Source organism: Gadus macrocephalus, chromosome 8, assembly GCF_031168955.1.
Source record: "Gadus macrocephalus chromosome 8, ASM3116895v1".
Classification (NCBI taxonomy): Eukaryota; Metazoa; Chordata; class Actinopteri; order Gadiformes; family Gadidae; genus Gadus; species Gadus macrocephalus.
In genome coordinates, this window is record NC_082389.1 from 8,483,033 (window position 1) to 8,504,480 (window position 21,448).

The following is a 21,448-nucleotide window of genomic DNA, read 5'->3' on the forward strand; positions in this document are numbered from 1 at the left end:
TAACAAGAGTGAAAAGTTTGGGTTAGGTGACCTATAGTTCAATGATGTCCCTGGTCAGGTAGACTAAATAAAAGTGTATTCCCAATTGCTCCAGGACATTCGTGTAATTTACTTTAAGCTCTCCCTCATGCCTAGAGAGACATCAGTGTTGAACCACCAACTGAAAGAGGGTATTTGCCATTAGTATGAGTGACAACATTTCATGGCTATTAATTTAGTTCATTATATTTAGCCGATTTGAATAGACTTATCTAGCAGGTGAGGCTGTCAAAGAACTAAATATGGAGCAACTACAAAAAGTAAATTTGCAGCATGACCAAATTATACAAAAAGTATAGGAACCGTTCTAGCAGATATGTTTTAGAAGTCTCTTTTGATAGGCAGGGAATAATTGTCTTTGTCACCCTGTAGTCATGCCATCAAATCTGTTGGGCAAAGTACCGCTACTGATTAATCCAGTAGACTCACCAGTCAAGTCCCCCTAGTTAGAAAATGGAAGAAACCCAGTTAGTCATGTTAAATATTCTGTTGTTTCAAATGAAGACTAATACTTTCCACATATTGCGATCCAAGTTACTGGCTGCAGTCTTGGATTTTATAGTTCTATATGAATAGATTCAATTTACTAAACTATTAATCATGCTTCAGAAGAATTAACCTTTCTTGGATGGCAGATCTACCACAAGCCTCCATTGCCACAACCTCCAGATGGCTTACGACCTACGGCAACTCCTTGACTACTGCAAGCCAACAAATTGGCTCTTGCACACCAGACACGCATTTTGCTTTATTTTAGGTTTTCAAGCATCTTAAAAATACCCAAATCATCGCTCCAATACACAAGTCAGCTAATGGCCTACAAGGAAATGCTGAAGCTAGTGTTAGTGATGGCGATAGAAATGGACAAGCTTGCGTGTACAAATATGCAACTAGAATTGCAAGGTTCACAGCCCAGTTGCATAAGTGGTCACAACCGTTGGATTGTAAGCAATTGTAAAAAATAAAACTTCCCACAAACTAGTCAACATGGTCAATTGAAAGCCTGTACAAAACGACCCTGGAATAGTCAAATGCAGCTTTACCGCGGATGAATTAAGCCAAATTGCATAAACATCCAATGGTAAATAGTATACAAATGCAATCAAGGTTGCACTCACACTAGGCCATCTGGCCGTGGCCGTTGCAACTGTGGCCTGGCCACGGTAGGCTCTTGTACATATGCCATCACGTCGCTAGCATCCAAACAATTCTACCAAACCTTAACCAACTAGTGAAAAATGGAACAAAACTTTAGCACACACCCAGTGACTAATCACCTTGTCCAGGGGTGTTCCAACGTGGTTTACCAGAGGGCCTTGTGGACTTAAAGTAAGCCACACATTTGACAGAGACAGCACGGAATGACGTTAAACTAAGCTAATCTACAGGTTACTAGTGCTAGTGCAATTACATGAGCATTTTGCACAATATTTGTACTCCAATGCTACGTAAAGCAGGCTTCTTCAGAAACCCGTAGCCTGCTACATTGAAGAGCAACTGTAACAAATCCTGACCAAGACCGAAAGATGGCTCTGGAAGCCACTACGGCCCACGCAGCAGATTACTGCGTGGACCGTGGTGGCTTCCAGATCAACCCTTCGGTGGACCATTCATACACATGTATTCCGAGGATGTTTTGAAGACACTGGAGTCCCATGGCACTAGATTCCTTTGAAGACTAAGTTGGTATGGGGGGGCCCAAAGGGGGCCCCCCCATAGATCTTGTCAGTCATCTAACACCTGTTAAGAAAAACACACACATCACAAGATACAAATCAGCAAAGCTAGGTTAACAAACAGCGGCGACATGCATGTCAAGGTGCAAAGAGCAGGGATACTGATGGCTTGTGTCTGAGGAGACAGCCCAAAAACGTCAACAATTAATAAAGGAAAATAACTTTTACTCACTGCGGTGGTCTGTTTCGAAGTGCCATGTTGGTAGCAATATTCGTCTGGGCTGTTCAGTCAAATGCCCACAAAAACAAACACGCAACAACGCATACTTTCAGTTTGTATAAAGTGACAATAGTGATCTACAATCTAGATCGAAAACTTTCAACCATCACTAAACTCAACCTCGATTGACACAGGCCGATGCGAAAAGTAAACCAAACGCATTGTGTTCACCTTATAAAGGGGTGCGTGACAGGTGATCTCAATTAAGAGCTAATCAGAAAGAACACACTGATCCGGCCATGAGTGAGACGTTCAAAACGAGTACGAGGATTTAACGGAATTGTTACCATTCAAATTCAAATTTCTTTATTATTGGATAGGGTATGATATCAATGATTTGGGCTTTGAGTAGGCCTATATTTCTTAAATATATTTCTTAAATTTTTTCACCCCTTCGCCTTTTGAATATGAAATCTATAATCTCAGCCTCTCTATAATTTGGCCAACACATATTTTATTGTTCAAATAAAATCCCATCCTTATTTTGCCATTCATATTGAATCTTTACTGTCTTTCATTGTACAACACAATCAACGCATTCTGAATGGGAGTGTTCTAAGACAATTATATCTGTACGGAGCTCCATAAGGGACATTAGGGAGAACGCTCCCGGACAGAACCTTAGTTTGGAAGTCATGCTTAGTGACACGACAAATAGCCTACTTCCAATTGAAATACAAAATTTAGAAAATAGGCCTACGTGTCCCTGATCACGTTTCAATAGATTAAATAACGTGACAGTGTCACGTATTTCCGTGAGACCATACCCGTACTTCCATGAGTATACTTAAAGGAAGTCTACTATCCGCACTATCTACTACGTTATTTTTTCAGATGTGAGTGCTGTTCCAAATCGAGTACTCCGTGGTGCACTAACCGGAAATTACGATCACGACTGCCGCCGTGGCTCCTCCCCCGCAATAAACATCCCGCTTTGAACGGTGAACTCTTTACGCCTAGCAGCTATAAAAACTATAAAAACTACAAAATGACTCTATTAATGCAGGCTATGTGGAAAATGCACCGACTTTGGCTCAGCCTGGCTCCGCCTCTTCCGCTACGTAGCTAAGATGGCTGCCGTTGAGTACGGGGAGTGTCCTTCAATCCACACTTCAGGATTAGCCCGTTTTGAGTACGGCATCCGGGTCCTTGAAGTATACTTCTTTTCGCCGGATCTGAATTGGAACGTACTGCGTACTCAAATTTTGGCTAGTAAGTACGGACAGTACGGGTATTGGAACACGGCACAGGTTCGAGCGTGTGCATGGGTTGAATTGCGTGTGTCTCACGAATGCATGAGACATGAGAGCCCTGTAATTACGTGACACAAACCAGCACCGCAAACGTTCTCTTCCGCTTGAGATTACGTCTTTCTTTATAGGTTCATGGGTCTGATTCGCCGATTTCCCATGCTGATATCCCCGGAGGTTCTCGGGCATCTTCGACAATTTGGCTATAGATTGTCTCATTACACGCTAAATAATATAATTATAGCCTAATTATATATAGCCTATACATATATATAGGCAATATATATAATTAGGCAATATATATATATATATATATATATATATATATATATATATACATATAGCATTTGTGGTTTTGGCATAAACATAACTAGGGTGCACTGTACTATCTGCGCACACCCTTTCTGAAGCCTCTCTCGCTCTCTCTCTCTCTCTCTCTGTCCCTCCCTCTCTCTCTTTCTCTCTCTCTCGTACCGTTTAGTTAATTGTCTTAGAACACTCCCATTCAGAATGCATTGGTTTACATTTCGTTCTGTGTAACACGCAAAAAGTCGGACTATCGTGCTCTGGAACACGCTTCAATAGATTAACGTTCGTGCGCAGGAGCACGCAATCGCGTGATACCGGGTTGGTTTTGTGATGACAGTCTGGGTACTCTGCCGTCTACCTAACCCAGACCACTGTGTGCTTATTTGCAGTGTGCTGACAGGCTCACTGTGTCTAACATTGACTTCTTTCTCATGAAGGCGCCTACAAGCCACAGTTTAAAACCCGCTGAAACACAAGCCTACCCTGAAATATATGCATACCAGAAACCAGAGTAAAAGTAAAAAAAAAAAATAATATATATATTTTTTTTAGGAATTCCTGAATTGTTATGGATATACTCAAGTTATATACTCATGATATACTCAGACAACACAATTGATAATATTAATAGATTATCATAATATAATCTGATATATTTAGTTGAAGTAATGAAGAGGATTATGGTGCATGAAATAAATCAGCATATATTTCGAACCACATGGAGCACAGAACGTCCTATTGCTTGCAAACCCAGCACACAGTGTGAGACGGAAGCAATAAACTGCTTAGTGAGCTGGAGGACCACAGGGTGAATTAATAATGTAAAATAATTAATCCGTAGTGAAGCATTCCATCAGTGTTGGTATGACCTGCTGTGTCAGCCAGAAAGGTGATAGACTGAAACATCACTTAGAGCTGTGGAAAGACAATGGGATATATCTTATGCATGTAACATATGAGAGCTACTTGTGTGACAAGTACCTATTTTAATCTAATCAGGACTTCTTTTGTTTAACATTTCATGTTTTTTATAATAATGCTTCTATTATAATAACATTATTGAGACTAGTTTCTGCTATCGTTAACGTAGCCTAGCAGAGTTAAATAGAGTTATATTGTCAGGTTTCCACATTGCGATATGCCTTGTATTAACCTTACTGTCTATTTTGGAACAACATAGACTCATGTACTATCTGCATTGTATGGTTACCACTGCCCACTGATTTTCCTTTTCCCTCTAAATTAGCTCTGGTTCTTGAAACGGTCCGTAAAGTAGTCTTGGCACCTTGCTGCTTCCTAGCGAACCAGCCTGTGTCCCACCAGTATTGAGCATTGAATAATGCACACCGGAAGCAGACAGTAGTAGCATGCTATCTATTCCGACCTCTCTTTCCCTCCTGTAGAATATGAAACGCTCACGGATGTCGTCACTGTTACACTTGAAGAAGACCTGCTATTTCTGTTCCAGCTGGGTACCAACTTTTTGGGCTTCAAACAAATTGATTCTTGGTCGGAACACTCTGTGAGAGAGTCTAGTCGGTAAGGTTTTGGAATCCACGATAAATCACCAGGGTCAGGGTTGAGTCACCGGCCATCCCCTGCCCTGTTCAAATTTCATATTTTTTTTACATTTATATTAAGTATATGCTTTACAGATTTCTTAATTACTTTGATAAAGGCCTTTCCAAAAAACGTAACTGTAACTGTTACTTTCACTATGGTCAACATATATTGTCTGGTCCCAAATTGGGGATGTCTAGTTTATCTCTAGTGTGTACTTATTGACAACAGAATCAACCCTTTTCTGTCAGCAATTTGTCTGTGCACTTTGAAAAGCACTATGGAAAGGCTTCTGAACAGGATGGTCCATTATTCCTTGAACTTATAAGGTCATAGGAAGCTGAATCTGTTCCATAACCAGAGCTAAGAAGAATAACGAATTAACTAACTTCCTAAATAAAATACTTTCTAATCTACCGGCAAAGTTTGATTGAGTGAAGCATGTTTAAGTTGATTAAGATTTTGAATAATTGTTGAACTAAAGGTTTTTACAAAGGTGAGATAGATTAGATGATGAAAAAATAGACAAATAACAGAAAACTGCAGCATTGATCTGCTGAGTCTAACTAAATGACCCATGACGCTGAATTAATAATGAATCTTCCTGAACAACAACAAATTAATTCAGCATGTGTTTGTTTGGTGGGGGAGGGGGAATTTAAAGTACAGTAATGTTTGTTTGTTTGCCTTTTTCTTTGAGTTCACTCTCAGTTTCTCATCTCAGGTTCCCCCTTCAATAAAAAGCACAAGATGTCGCAACTGTTAACTTAACACACATTTGGTTCCAGTAAAGAAGAATGGGCAACGTTTTTGTTTTTGCGTGTTAAAGGAAGGCCTGGCCATCAGAGGACCTGACAGGTGTGAAGAGACAAGTTTGAACTTTGGCCCCACTGAATTTTTAGATCAACGTCAACCAGCTCTCTGGTACTGGTGTGACCCTTGCGTCACAGTTTGATGTCTGCTACATGAGAGGTCCGAGAGGCCCTGTTGTGTCTGTCCGTCAAAAGGGCTTGTGCATGGCAACTACCGGGGCATTGAAAGTAAATACTAGGTGAGATGCAGGATGTTTCTTGCGGATTATGAGAGGAGTTTGGCGTACTGACAAACTTGCTGTTGCTTGTGCTTCCCTAAGAATATCATGTCACTGTTGCACACTGGGTGCTGTTTATTCAACTAAGATATTAGTTATTCATTCTTTCCAGTTTAGCATAATGGCATCAAATGGGTAACATATAGAAAGCAAATACAGGTTTGTCATGTTTATTCAATTTCATGGATCTTTTAACAGGCAATTGAGACGTGAGGAAAAATGATTTTGAAGTAGGCGAAGCATTCAAAGCAAAATCATCATTGATTCATCTGTGTTGCATATATCATATTCCTAGACATGCAAGTATCCCAGAGGTTCAAATGTAAATAATAGAAAAAGTTCCTTGCCTTGTTTTATTTATTTCTAAAAACGAAAATGCATCTTTCTACGATTTCATTCAGGACCGAAGTTTTGCCAAACGTTTTGTGATCCGGCCAAGAGTTGAATACATATTAAACCGTTAAACTCCTTCTGCTCTGCTGTTACAATGGACCTAACGATAAACCAACACAATGAACCATAACCAAGCAAGCCTTGTCCTGAAACATCCTGAAGGTTGAGACGAGCACACCTAGTTCATCTTTGAGCTACCAGCTGCGGTGCAGGGGCTCATGCATCGATGGAATTTGCCCTCAGCAAACTTTGAAATTGCTCCGAAAGCGAATCCAGGCGGAAATTATCTTCTGTGTCAACAACGGTGACCAGTGAAGAGCGTGGGGCAGACACAGCCCCGGCATAATGACTTTGACAGCCCCCACTCGATATTGGATCTCTTTCTACATTGCAGATGCCATTGAACTATGCGGGCGGGCACAGTTGTCAGGGTGTCACCTCATTACGCTCGGCTGTGTCACCGTGAAATTGAAGAGTCCGATTAGGTTTGTTTTCGTTACTCCCGTCCCGTGGCCAATCGCGTCGTTTCGTCCTGAGCGTAATGTAATCCACCTCAAAACAAATTGTTTTGCGTCGCACATCCACCACCTCGGAAAGCTTAAGTAGGCGCCGCTAGGGTAACCTAAATTACTGGGGGGGGGGGGGGGGGGGTAGATATATATTTATATATATATTACGAATGGATCACAAGTTAATTCCCCGGGCTTCAATTTTCTGCCGTGATGAAATGGAATGTGAATTTTGCACGCAGTTTCCCCACCGCCGTGTGGACGCCTGTGATTTGTTTTCAGTGACAGGGTCCATTATTGAGGCTGCATTCTTGTAGGCATACAGTATGGTAATTCCTGCTGAGACCCCTCTCGCCTTGGTTAGAGTGCCCGCGCCCCACTGCGATGTGAGCCACACACATAGAGAGAGACAGAGAGCGGGGACAGAGACAGACAGAGAGAAAGAGAGAGAGCCAGAGCGAGAGAGAGAGAGAGAGAGAGAGAGAGAGAGAGAAACAGAGAGAGAGACAGAGACAGACAGAATGAGAGAGAGACAGGTAAGAGAGATAAAGAGGCAGACAGAAAAAGATAAGAGAGAGAGACAGAGTGAGAGCGAGACAGTGACTAAGAGACAGAGAGAGAGACAGAGGCAGACAGACAGAGAGAGAGAGAGAGAGAGAGAGAGTGAGAGAGAGAGAGAGAGTGAGAGAGAGAGAGAGAGAGAGAGACAGACAGACAGAGAGAGACAGAAAGAGAGAGAGAGACAGGTAAGAGAGATAAAGAGGCAGACAGAAAAAGATAAGAGAGAGAGACAGAGTGAGAGCGAGACAGTGACAGAGAGAGAGTCAGAGGCAGACAGAGAGAGAGAGAGAGAGAGAGAGAGAGAGACACACACACACACACACAGACATACAGAGAGAGAGAGAGAGAGAGAGAGAGAGAGAGAGAGAGAGAGAGAAAAAGAGAGAGCGAGAGAGAGACACAGTTGCAGAAATATAGGGACATATTAAAATGGAACTGCGTGCAGATGGAGAGGGTGGATGTGTGTGTATATTCATGTCTATTGTGTGTTTGGTTAAGTGTACACCCTCATCTCTGACAGAAATTCTGAATAATACTTCATTATTGGATTACAATATTATGGTGAATTTGGCACAATGACTCAGCCCCACCCACCCACCCACGTCACTTCAGAACCCCAGTAGGGATAAAAAAAGCACAGGAGTACCTTTGCACAAAGCAGATGCATACTCACACACGTACACACATAGAAGGACCATATTGTAGGAAAATGCCTTTATACCTTATATTCATGTATTCACACACACACACACACACACACACAGGTAAGGTAAACAGGTAGAACACAGAGTGGAGCGATGTGTTATCTCCTGCTCACGGTGGTCTCCTTCCTCCAGAGGCAGCTTATGGTGACTCTCTTTTCCCTGTTTTTTACTTTTTACTTCCCCGCGGCCATTTACTATTTACAAAGAAATAGCTGAGCTCCATTCAGCGTTAATTAGACGTCCGAGACGTGAGATGGGGATGATTGGCAGAAGTAGTGTATGGTGCGTGACAGACATGAGGTCCACGATAGGATGGAGAGCAGAGGCCAGGGGGGATGGAAGGACCTGGATAGAGCCAGGAGCGCATCAGGCCAGGGGGGTTTGCTTTAAACCTGCACTTGACCCTGACTTTCTCCATCTGTCAATCAAGCGCGCTACAGCTGTCACGGTTCACAGGGCAGCGAGGCTCTCGGAGGAGCAGACCACCGTCAGGGTGGATGTTGATTGTGTGTGTGTGTGTGTGTGTGTGTGTGTGTGTGTGTGTGTGTGTGTGTGTGTGTGTGTGTGTGTGTGTGTGTGTGTGTGTGTGTGTGTGTGTGTGTGTGTGTGTGTGTGGAGAGAGATTGTGATGGAGAGAAAGGACAGAATATAGAGAGTGTGTGTATGTGAGCTTGCACACATTCATCCATGGTATTGTGTGTCGAGATTGTAGCGGGTTACCTGAAAGTCAACAACACTAGTTATTTCAAATAAAAAGTAGCATTTCACCACTGATTCAAAACTAACAATTATCTCATTGCACAGTTTGATCAACCTTATGTTTAAGAAATACTTCCTTTTGCCATAACTTCAATCTGTTGAATTCAAGCATTCAAGCTGAATGACATAATAATGAGCCAACTGCAATGAGCCTAACAGCACCTCCAGAGTTCCACTGCACTCTGATCTCCTTTAGTTTCTCTTAACGGCATCGTATTCTGACCACCATGCCACTGCAACACATTGCAGCCAGACCTCCTGGCTGCAACAATCTGAATCATCCAACACACACGGAACAGTTCTCCAAGGATCCGAGTAACAGTGAGAACCCATCATGTCGGCGCTTTGTATCCTCCAAGTCTGACTATAGTCCCTACCCTCTCACATACGAGCAATTTCTTGGACATCTAGAAGCGCATCCCCAGTAGAAGCGCAAAAATGCCATTCCTACAAATGCTATTTTTGTGTGTGTTTTTAAATCGTCTGCGAACCATGAAAGGTGCATTATAAATCAACAGATATTTTTTCGAGTATAATTTTAATGTAAAAAATGTGCAAACAAGCATGTGTGTGCACAGATATCCACAAGGTGTTGCGGATGGCCGTGATTCAGCTGGATGCTAGGCTCGATACGCCTATGAGCCAAGGAGCGCCTCGAATGAGCCATCCTTTAAAGTGCCCTTTGAAGTGAGAGAGACATGGTGAAGCACTTGGCACTGTGCCTGTATGACCTCACCGGGAGGGTGAAACATTCCCGCTTTTCATATAAATAAATATTTGATATATGTATACTGTATATTCATACTGCATTAACCCTTGAACGGTTACACTCCTCGCAGCAAAGTTTGAATAAAAAAGTTGACTCTTTCGAGTTGCGGTCTACTGTTTTGCAAAGTTGCACTCAAAAAAGCATTTCCAAAGTAGGACACCGTCCCGTGTGTTTCTGGTGGCTTGAGATGGCAGGTTGTCTGTCGTCAGACACAGGTGAGCACCAGTCATACTCAATCATCTTCTAAAAGCCTTCTTCGGCCTCCCCGCGGACTGAGCCACTGCATTCCTCCCTGGACGTTTCCAGTGGCATGTTGTTTTAAGCTTCCATGTATACGCTTCAAGTTGAATCCCGGGGGGGCACGGCGAAAGGTCAGGAAAAACAGGGAGTGAGGGAGACAGCAGGGCGAAGCACAAGCAGCTACATTAGCACATATGGATTATCTGCCTTTCATTCCCAGGCCCTGCTACGGAACCTGCGCATGTGGGCGCTCCGACCGCACAGCCAGAAACCCAGGAGCTCATGTCTTAATCAACAGGCAGACAGCTGATCAATAGACGAGGAGCGTGGAGAGAAAGCGTGGCGGTGCGACGGCTTGCCCGCATGGCGTTCCCGAAGCCTGACTCCTCTCTCTGTCCCTGTCCTCCACCTCCGCTGCTGGGAGTGGAATACCGTAAGCGATCGATAGCGCGGCGAATACCGTTTTATGCTCTGATGACTTAGCACTTAGGTACGGGCTGGGAGTGTGTGTGTGTTCGTGTGTCTCTGTAGGACCTTCATTTCTTTACTTATGTTGTTATACAGGACACAATTATTGTACAAGGGCTTTTTTTTATCTTCTGTATGGATGCCACAGCACTGTCTCCTGGACCGTTCAATCCTTGTTTGTAGGTAGTTGTGTGTGTTTTTCTGCTGTACTTATTCACTTGATATATATATATGAGCCTGAATAATGGTTTCACATGTAGAACAAGTTTTTTGCTGTAGTCCAACATTTAATAATGACCCAAAAGAGAACTGGGACAATTTCTTTCAGCGCAATCTAAATCCCATATTGCAACTGCTAAATATACTTTATCCGGTCAAATACATTTACATATTCCCTTAATTGGCATTGCCGATTGCATTCCTCACCTCACAATACCGAACACAAGCCCTCAGGTTACCTGACACAGCAAAAAAATCTGTCTGTGTGTCACGGAAAGTTTATCAGCGTTGGCAGAGCATTCTGGGGAGTTCCAGGATAGGATGGCCATTCTGTGATAAGGCTTTCACATTTGGTTGTAGCCAGGAGGCTGCTGAGACTCTAATCACTCACTAGCCGCTGGCCTTTTTCACCCCTCTTTCAAGCCAGTTACCGATCCACCTTCTGGACTCTGGACCGAAATCGTATGTTTATTTTCTTTCTCTCTCACACTAGAAACTTTTGGCGGAAAATTGAATTTAATGCCCAAGGGCACGAAGGAAAATTGGGCAAAATAGCTTATTTTCCTCCCATTCCTTTTCGACTCGTTCTAATGAATGGAGAAATAAGATATCTACAGGAGATGGTCTGTTGTCCTGGCTACTAGTGCTTGCAATTTAGAACCCATCAATTTATGTTAGCAGTGTAAATATTGGAAACGTGCGTCTGGATTGAAAACCTAAAACAAACGAACAAGCATGCCTGACTGACATTACAGGAGGGAGAAGTGCACCTACATTGCTCAAGAAAAACGGTCAGAAATATCACATTTCCTGGAGGCTGCCTGTGTAATAACAGACCTACTTAAAACGTAGAAATTACATACTTTGTTATCATTTTAGTGTACGGCTAAACTGAGGTAAAGGGAGGGAGGAGGGACAGGGGCCGCCAGCGGGAGGGGAGAAACGGGGTGGAGGGAGGGAAGAAAAGGGGGGAAAAGGTTTATTACAATGTTTTGTTTTGTGAATTTGAAATACAAAAAATAAATATCTAATTTCCTCAACTATTTAACATGTTTTGCTTGCTCAATGCCTGTGTCATTAGATCAATTATCAAAAGGCTGCAAAATGCAAATCTGTTTAAAATCCAAAGTTGAATTTGCTGATAAAATCCTTACGTAAGAATGTATGCTATTTAAACACCAAAAACATTTAAATGCCCCGTAAACATATCAAGGACTGAAACCCTTTGCTTAATCTAACAACACATTGCTAAATTTGGATTCTACAGCCTGTCTGTTTAGCACCTTTCCAACTTCCCTCCGGTTTGCTGATACGTCCCCAATGGTTACCATTTAATCAGCGGCAAACGCTCTTAATTACAAGATTAGTCTCCAACCAATTAGCCGGCATGCTAATGGGTCTAATCCACCATTGACGTCGGCCTGAATTCCAATTAGGGACTAGCTGTTTCAATACACCCAGGACCCATCTGATGGGTCATTACCAGCTAAGTTATCCCCATAAACCAACCGCGTCAACCAACACAGGGCCCATTTGGAGAGCAGCCGTAAAGGGCTTTAGGCCTGGTTCTTTTTTATCACCGCAGTTCTATGTGCCATGAAACCACAGAGTTCCCAGAAGAAAACAAAGAGGCCTTTCTAGAGATAAACACAACAACGATGATAGCTGACGTGAAGCATGAATAACAACCCTTTTATGAATTCCGTTAGATAACACTGTGTTTGTTGGCTGTGTTGCGTATTTTGTGTAGATGTTTATAATTGTAAATATGGGAGCTTGGATTGTTCATACAAATGTTCTACTCTAGCCTAATAAAGGCTTAGCTGTAATATTGATGTCAAAGTTATTCTTTAAAGAGGTGGAAATCTACTAAGGAGTTATATTTAACAGGATTATTGTAAAGTGCTGTATTCATTATGGCTTTTCAAGACCACCAAATGGTAGGCCTGATGTAAATGAAAAAATAAGAATATTGATCCCACAGTAATGACTTTGATACCATACTAGGAAATGATGAAAGGGAATAGAGCACTCAGAAAAGGCCTTTGTTGAATCTGCAACGACAAACACTACAAACAGAAATGCATTAAAAGGTCTTTACCAATCAGAACTGGAAAGATATTATTATGCTGCCTTCCTTGTAGCGCTTGACTTGCAAACATTATTGTTAGAGGTCAAGTTTTATTTTGTTCCGGGTTTGGACCTTATCCAGCTAAATCAATGAATGCTACTGACACACCCAATCCAGGCCAAATTCCCAAATAAAAAAAAAATAAAAACTTTTCACCTTAAATTCAGAACATTTCCTCTCCACTTTCACAAGATATAGAACAGGCCGGGGATTCCTACCTGCCCTGGACCTTGATGTCGGAGATTGCGTAGAAGTATCTCGACAGGTTGTTCTCGTCCACCATGGTAGCTCCGGTAGCGGGCTTCAGCAGCCTAATCCTCAGGTCCGTGATGGTGAAGAAGTCCCTCAGGGTCTTGGTGGTGTCCAGCTGTCCGTACAGAGAGGCCATGTTGTGGAGGCGGGGCCCTGCGAACAGCGCGAAGCGGTCCTTGATCTCGAAGCGCACCGTCTTGTCGTTCTTCCACACGTAGCCGCGGGAGTAGTCCTCGGTGCAGATGATGTCCAGCAGGGTGCGCTGCGTCAGCTCGTTCACCGTCTTAGGCTCCATCGTGAAGGCGTCCAGGCAGTCGGTGGCGTAGAACTGGTAGGGCGTCCAGGTGCGGCCCTGGTCCAGGGACTTCTCCAGCACCATCTGCTCCGGACGGCCCGACTCGAACGTGAGGATGATGTCATCCGTCAGCTCGATGGTCTTGTTCCAGGACAGGGTGAGGTTGACCTGCAGCGGCTTGGGGTACTTCTTCCACGAGGTGGACTGCCAGAAGGTGGTGGGGTTGCGGCCCTCAAAGTCAAACATCAGCTCCGGGGGGTGGGCCAGCTCTTCCGTGGAGGCGTCACACTCGTTGTTGCACATGTACGGATTCTCCTGTGGGATGACAGCACAAAGGGCCAGTCAGAAACAGGAAACAGAAAACGGAAGATATCTTCGTAAGAGATTCAGAAAATGCGTGACCATAGAGTGTTGATTGGCGAATTTCTAGCTGTGTTTAACAAATGAGAGTCAGTTTAGTTTATTTTAATCTCCTGTTTTCTTGAAAATTGTCTGTTTCAACACAAGGAAGGTTTTAAATTATTTTCATGGCCTGCACACATACTCTAATTTTGCCTATCTTCACAGCTCTTGTTTAGCCCCTAACAGCTGCACAAAACAGTGCTCCCCCTCATCATCAACATGACATTGTGCATCCCATATTCCCCCGCCGCTGCTGCCACCCAAATTGCCAGCTTAATTGATATTCCTGTGTGGTGCGCCAAGCGAGATGCGGGAAGAATCTCGATGAGCGCTTCTTATGAATCACGCAAAGGGAACATGCATTTTTCATGTGGTTGCGTCTGCCCCCGTGCCATCGACATACAATCGTCTAAGTCCAGGTGTCTAGAGTAGTGTGTGTCTGTATTTGTGTGTGTCTGAGCATCTGTGTGCGTGTGTGTGTTTATTTGTGTACGTGTGTGTGCACATGGGTGAGTGCGTGTGTGTTGAGTGCTTGCTATGCTAAGAGAGAAAGAGAGAGGGAGAAAATGAAAGCAAAAGACCAAATCCAATTGACATTCACCTCGCCTCTGCTCCGGGAACAGTGAGGCTAAGTGCTGATGAGATTCAGATCAACTGTAAAGCAGCTCGATAATCAGCAATCATCTGAAAGTCTGCAACGTAACATTATCTAAAGGTGAAAACAGTATTGTGGCGCAACTGTGGCCTTGTAATCTGTCACACAGCCTGCCATGAATCGCAGCCAGACCTTGTGTAATATAGAGGGCACTGGATGGAAAACACTGTTGATTGAATACAATTATCCTCCGCGGCAAAAGGGAAAAAAAAACGATGAATGGGATTTGATTTGCCGATATTTGAAAAATGCATTTCTTTGTCTTTTAGTTTTCTATTCAGTGGGTTATCTTGTGTACAAATCCTTCTCTATTTCTTGCTAAAGCCTAAACGCCACTTTGGCTCTATTTAAAGATAGTAATCTACCAGCATTTGTTTTATTTTCCTGTATAACAGTGATAGCACACTATCAGTGCAGCATACACAAGCATTCTCCTAGGTGACAAGATGGCACGCTACCACACGACTGAGGATTGTGGGTCAATGGGCCTGGTTGGCATGAAAAAAAGAACGTTGTTTGTGAACCAATTAGAGGGCTAAATAAGTGATAGGGTCCTAATGATGGTCTTGAAAAAGTGAGTTACAGACAGAAGGGGGGAGAGGGGGAGAGAAAACTGAAGACACAGAGACCAGGGAAGGCGAGTGTGGTTGATTGCCTCTCATGGGACATTAAAATGCATGAAACCAAACATTTAAAAGACTCTTTCACAAAACACTAAACGTTCAACCCTCTCAACAACACACATTTTCAATGGAGATCGGAAGAGAGAGAGAGAGAGAGAGAGAGAGAGAGAGAGAGAGAGAGAGAGAGAGAGAGAGAGAGAGAGAGAGAGAGAGAGAGAGAGAGAGAATAGAAGGCAGATACTGTGATTCCTGTTCCCTAGGCCTCAGGGAGCCTAAACTGCAGCAGCATCCACCGTTTAGCCCCCTTGTGTTTGTGTGGGGCGTCATCATATTCCCTGTTTGTTCCTTAACAACCTTGGACTGGCTCTCAATGTGTGCTCATTACAAAGGGAGGAAGTGAGGGGGAAATAGACAAGGGTAAGGAAGGAGGGAGAGAGAGAGAGAGAGAGAGAGAGAGAGAGAGAGAGAGAGAGAGAGAGAGAGAGAGAGAGAGAGGGGGGGAGGGAGGAGGAGAGAGAGAGAGAGAGAGAGAGATGCAGACATTAAAGGGGAGAGACCAGGTGCTCCCCCTTAGAGAGCATGAAGTTTTGCATTCTTTCTTCGTTTCATTCAACGTGGCAGTTAAGAGGCAGACCTGGAGTGCTTTCTGTGTTAAAGAGAAACATCAAGAGGCTGCCCTCTTGCAGATAATATAAAGTACTCGAGATTGCTGTATCCGTGAATAATGGAAAAAACTATTTTACGCCTGAAGCCGGCAAGAAATTAAATAAAAGGTGTCTATACGCTCGTCAGGCAAGTTCTCTTGGTAGACTCTTTCGATTTTTTTCTTGATTAGTTGGAATTAAAAAGGTTGCGAGCAAAAACGGTCCATTTTTAGAGAGAAACTTCTCACGATACTGGCTGAGAAGAAAATTGGTGTGAAAAACAGGTGTGCGCATTAGTCAAAAAGCATATCAATGAATCCCATCCATAAGCAGTCTCCAGCTGTCATGCCATGATATCCCAGCTTTTTTCATAGGAAACCCCCCCAGAGATCTCTCTGTGGATCGCCGTCGGCTGTGGGCAAACCTCCCATAAAATCACCCCCCCACCTCAGATCACCATCAATAATACCCGATAAGGCGAAATCACTATTTTCCACTCGCACATTAAACCACATGCATTTGTATTGATTCGCCCCGCCGTAGGGCTTCACCTTTCTATTGGCCACTGTCAGCGCAGGAGAGATGGAGGCTGGGCTGAAAGGTCAAGACCTGCCATTGGATCTTCGGCACGGTTATTTAACAGCGGGGCAGGAGCGGTGCCTTATGAAGATCAATTCCCCTTGCTGGTCATTCAAGGTACAGAGCTTGGATGAATCATGCCCCTTGGCACCTCAGGAAATAATTATATATAAACAAAGATAGAAACCCTTGCTGTGTATGTATACAAATCGAATCTCTTAGATGGATGATTATAGTAAGTAATATAAATAGTACATGTATTCATCTTAACAATTTGCATACAAATCTGTATGCAAATCCTTCTGAATTCATTTCAATTGGGGCTATATCCACCCCTATCATGAGCATGATCAAGCTTGTATCAGTGAGTAAATTGATTAAACACGCTTGCTTGTTGAATGTATGCGATTTCAAAAGGGTCCTCACTGAATAACTCCACAGCGGCAGGCAACGGCACGTGAGAGTCATTATGTTGGACACGACGCAACATAACGCAGGCCAAAGGGGGGTTGATAGGATCTGAACTGTTGCTCTCCTAATGTTGTTATTGCTGACACTTGTATTGGCACGGCACCAGAGCCTGCCCTGTAATTGAGCCCAGCTGTTTTCCCAGCCATGCAAACGGAGCTCCGTCCGGGGGCCAGTGGCTTAGTGGCGAGGGAAAAGACGGCGAGGCTGAACGCTGCAACTAATGATGTCCTGCACTCCACGGCCAGTGAGGTCAATCCAATACCAGTGTGTCGAAGCAGGGGGGAGGACAAGGCAGGGAGCAGGGAGAGCACAGGGAGATTGGGAGGGAGACACACAGAGACAGAGGGACTGAGAGACACAGATGGATGGAGGGACTGAGGGAACACGCAGATAGATGGCTGGGACCAAGAGAATAAAAGAGAATGAAGATTTGATAGATCGTTGATAGCTGCCTAACATTGGAATGCCGCTTCACATAAAAATGTCTACTAAAAAGTTCATTGAGTAATTGTACTTTTGGTACCTTTGGTACATTTTATATTAAATAAATTGGGTACAATATAATTGGAGATTCGGTACATTCGTACATCAAAGCATGAGGGAAGACACAGGCTCTCACACATCTGAATGTGAAATAAACATATTTTAAAAAAGGATAACATACGGGCTTCCAGACTGACAGCTGTAGCCCCCAGATGATGTGCCGTCTGACACAGAGTGTGGCCAGTGAGATAAATTCACTGGCCAATGACAGGCGGCAGTGATGGATAGGCAAAAGCAATCCAACCGAGCAGTTTGGCTGACAGATTTCTGGACTCCAAACTCAGTGTCAGAGATTGAACTTGCCAAGACTGTTTTATTACCACTTTAGCCTTTACTCCTTAAATCGTATACTATGTGCGAGGCGATTTACTAACTGGCCAGACATTTAAAAGAGCTCACATTTGTTTCACCACCTCTGCATCCATTGATTATTTTGAATAGTGCGCATGTGATTATTTCAATATTCAGTCAGCAGAAACTATTGGAAAATGTATTTGTTTTCACTTATACATTGAGTATTATTTTTCACTATTGTTCATTTAATTTGATGTTTACGCATGTGACTTCTTTTTTGTATCTTGAAATGCTCATCTTGGCCAGGTCTTTCGTGGAAAATCGTTTTTTAGTCTTAAGGGCTACCCTAGAAAATACTAATAAATATTTGATGACCATGTTTTATCATTTCTTTCTTTTTCTCTCACACATCAATTTTCTTTTGATGTTCTTTGTATGTTGTGTATGAGAAGTTGTGGTTCACTTATTATCCTTTATTGCTGGATTTTGGCGGCTCACTTACAGTTTTTCTCAGTCGCTTTGGTTCATTTCTCAGATCAGAATTGAAATTCTCAAAACTACCTGTTCAATCTTCACATCAGTGTGTTACTTTTGCACATGAAAAAAACTGTTTCTCATTTATTTGAACACGTTGCTTTGGTACATCCATGCACATGATTATGTACAATTCTCTGCTCTTTCCTACATTATCAATTGCTTATGTCATGTTGATCCAAATGTATTGTAATGGTCTCTATGGAATAGCCTCACCCCCACAACATGTAGGTATTAGTTCATTGCATAAGTCTTTACATGCAAAATGGTTGAACAAGTTGTCATAATATGTCAAGCATATTTCTATATATTTCTATACACTGGCATTAGACTCTTTTTTTTGTTCTTTTTTCTAAATCTGTCCTGAATTGGTCAATTGCTACCAGGTGAATCTTGACTTTCCCTAAAGAAGGGACATCTGTGAAGTGTTAGATCAACCAACGATCAACCAGTACTGGAATAGCTCAAAGGTGCATCTTCTGAACCATGAACTGGCAAGTATATATATAGCTGGAGCACAACACAATGTTACATTGTTGTTAATTTGTGGCCCAACAGACAGGAACGTCAGGATTTGTCGGATGACTGCACTGTTATTCCTACAGCAATGCATGTACAGTTTACCCTAAGGAGATTTTCCTATGTTCACATTTCTAGCAATGACATGGTCCGTCAACAAAATTACAGTACAAACAGTCAAAGCGTAAATGTGAATCTTGTCCAGTCTCTTGCAATCAATCTCCCAAATACACTAAGGTGTAACTTACAATTTACAATAATTGTCTTTAAAACTTTAGCCATAGTTTACATCAGAACGTCCCTCCAGAGTACATTGTTATATTGACAACATGACTAAGCAATTTGACTGTCTTATCCGTAGACAATGACACAAGGACTTGTCATTCTGATGGCACTGACATGTTTATTGAAACAGATATTTACTTTTGAGAGATGAACTAAGGATTTTGAGCAAGAGACTGGCTTTTGCAGGTAATCCATGGTGTTTTGCTATTTGAACGCATTGTTTTGAGAAATGCACTTACTGCTTTGCAATTTTCAATTCTGATCTGAGAAATGTACCAAAGCAACTGAGAAAAACTGTAATCACAACTTTATCATATACTAGTCAAGTCAAGTGAAGTTCCTTTATTCGTCTCCCTTGGGATAAATTTGGTTTAGAGACAGGCTACTGCTGCATAGACATACTTGGAACATACAGAGACAACAATGCATAAAGACAGTAAAACATCCAACATAGAAGCAAAAAAATCCAACATAGAATACTAATGGTAAGAGCGTTGTTACTGGCTGCTGGTTATTGGGGAAAAATATATTATATTTCATTTTATCTGAGCTTCCAGTATCCTGTTCCTCCTCAAATAATTTCCACAGCTTCAGGTAGGCTGTGGGCCTGGGCACCTTGCAGCAGGAGCAGTGACTCCCGTCGGAGCAGAGGTGTTGCTGGATTAATCAGCCAGTCAGCCTGCTCAGCCTTACACCTTTGCAACCTGATACATGCCACCCACCAATCCTCGACTGACCCCCACCCGGCTCTTGTCACACCTCCTCATGCACAGGAAGAACATGGTGGACTAGTCAGTGATGTCACTTGGCACCAGGGGATTGGACGAAGAAACTGGGACGAGCGACCGCTCACCAGAACAAACCATAAATCATAATAATAAGGATGATAATGGTGGGCATGATTAGGTAGATGAAAGATGGAAAAAAATATAGATTCATAAATAAATTGAAATCTAGGTAAATCCAGATTGATATATCACTAGAAAGATGGAGAGATAGTTAAATACATAGATAGCAAAATAGATAGATAGATAGATAGATAGATAGATAGATAGATAGATAGATAGATAGATAGATAGATAGATAGATAGATAGATAGATAGATAGATAGATAGATAGATAGATAGATAGATAGATAGATAGATAGATAAACAGATGGCTAGATTGATGGGAATATATAGCTAGAAATAGGTAGATATATAGACAGATGTATAGATAGACAGCTAGTCTGACAGATTGGTTTGAACAGTAACATGACACCAATACTGTACAGAAAATCCTCTACTGCTGATGTACCAGCTGAACTACAGCCCAGTCAATGAGATCTAGAGATACAGATCTAGATTCCCCGCTGTATTTTATTTATTTATTTTAAGAAGGCTCTCTCGTGCTCTCTTGAGTGTACAGTGGATAGAGGAGTGCTGATCCCTCCCAGGGCTGGAAATAAGCCCTGATGGAAGAGACAGCTGAGATGAGCGGTGGTGAGATATTGAGGGAGTCAGACGTTTGGCAGAAACTCAATAGGGCTTTAATGACCGGCAGTCAGGGCCAACGTCTGTCTCACCAAAGAGCCAGGGTTTATATTCGGTTGACCTTCAGCGAAATGAAGGACGGCGAGGTAGGACACACCTTGCCCAGTGCCGGCTCCATCATATCACATTAGTGTCTCTGAGCATTCTGGGAGTCAGCGACAGTGCATGGCAGCAAACTGGCAGCCCCTCGGACACGAATGCTGCAGGGCTGCAGTCGGCACGTCGGACGTTTTGAGGAAAAACCAATAGGAACGTAAGAAGAACATTGATTTTTTTTATATGTGCTATCGGTCGGGTTGTCAGAAACCATCATCGCGACACGTTTAGATAGAAATCAAAACAGAAGCCGGGATGAAAGCAAGTAGCACATTTGTGGGCGCCACTGTGCTGTGTAATTTGTCATTTAGAAGAGTAATTTTAAGTGGCTTAGACGTCGGATCAACGGGAAAACAAAACATGGCCTGGCGTTCACACCACCCCTCCCCTCCTCCCCCACCCCCCCCTTTCAGCCAACACACACCACCCAGCCCCGCCCTACAGAACAAAGCCCTTGCGAAGCCAGTCCCTTTGAGTTTCCACGGTGCTGCGTAACTGGCCCTTTTGAAGTGGCGTCCCGTCGGGTTTGCAAATCAACAGCGCACGTGTCTACCACTCGCAGTCTCCATTTGGATTCACGGGACGTTGGCAGATGAGCCAGAGTGCACGCCACATTAATTAACACCTGGCCACATTATCTGTCCCATGCGGCGCAGTCCCGCGGGGCCTAAAATTTAACACAGTACCCCTGCCCGTGAGCAGTCCTCCACAGATAGTGCTGGTGCTGCATGTGCGTGTTTGCATGCGCCCACGTGCATGTGTGTGTT

General features: G+C 43.1%; 1 protein-coding gene and 1 long non-coding RNA gene across 4 annotated transcripts in view; both read right to left on the reverse strand.

The window, feature by feature from the left end:
• The window catches only part of LOC132462850 (netrin-G1-like), a 63,191-nt gene that overhangs the window by 24,218 nt on the left and 17,525 nt on the right, over window positions 1-21,448 (reverse strand). For all 3 annotated transcript variants that reach the window (XM_060058613.1, XM_060058611.1, XM_060058612.1), the window contains exon 3: window positions 13,176-13,819. In XM_060058613.1, the coding sequence (XP_059914596.1) occupies window positions 13,176-13,819 (644 nt within the window). The remainder of the gene's footprint in view (window positions 1-13,175; window positions 13,820-21,448) is intronic.
• LOC132462849 (uncharacterized) lies at window positions 386-2,187 on the reverse strand. The gene is made up of 2 exons (XR_009526916.1): window positions 1,948-2,187; window positions 386-1,779 (listed from the first exon to the last, which is right to left on the reverse strand). It is a non-coding gene; the product is annotated as an uncharacterized LOC132462849 (long non-coding RNA).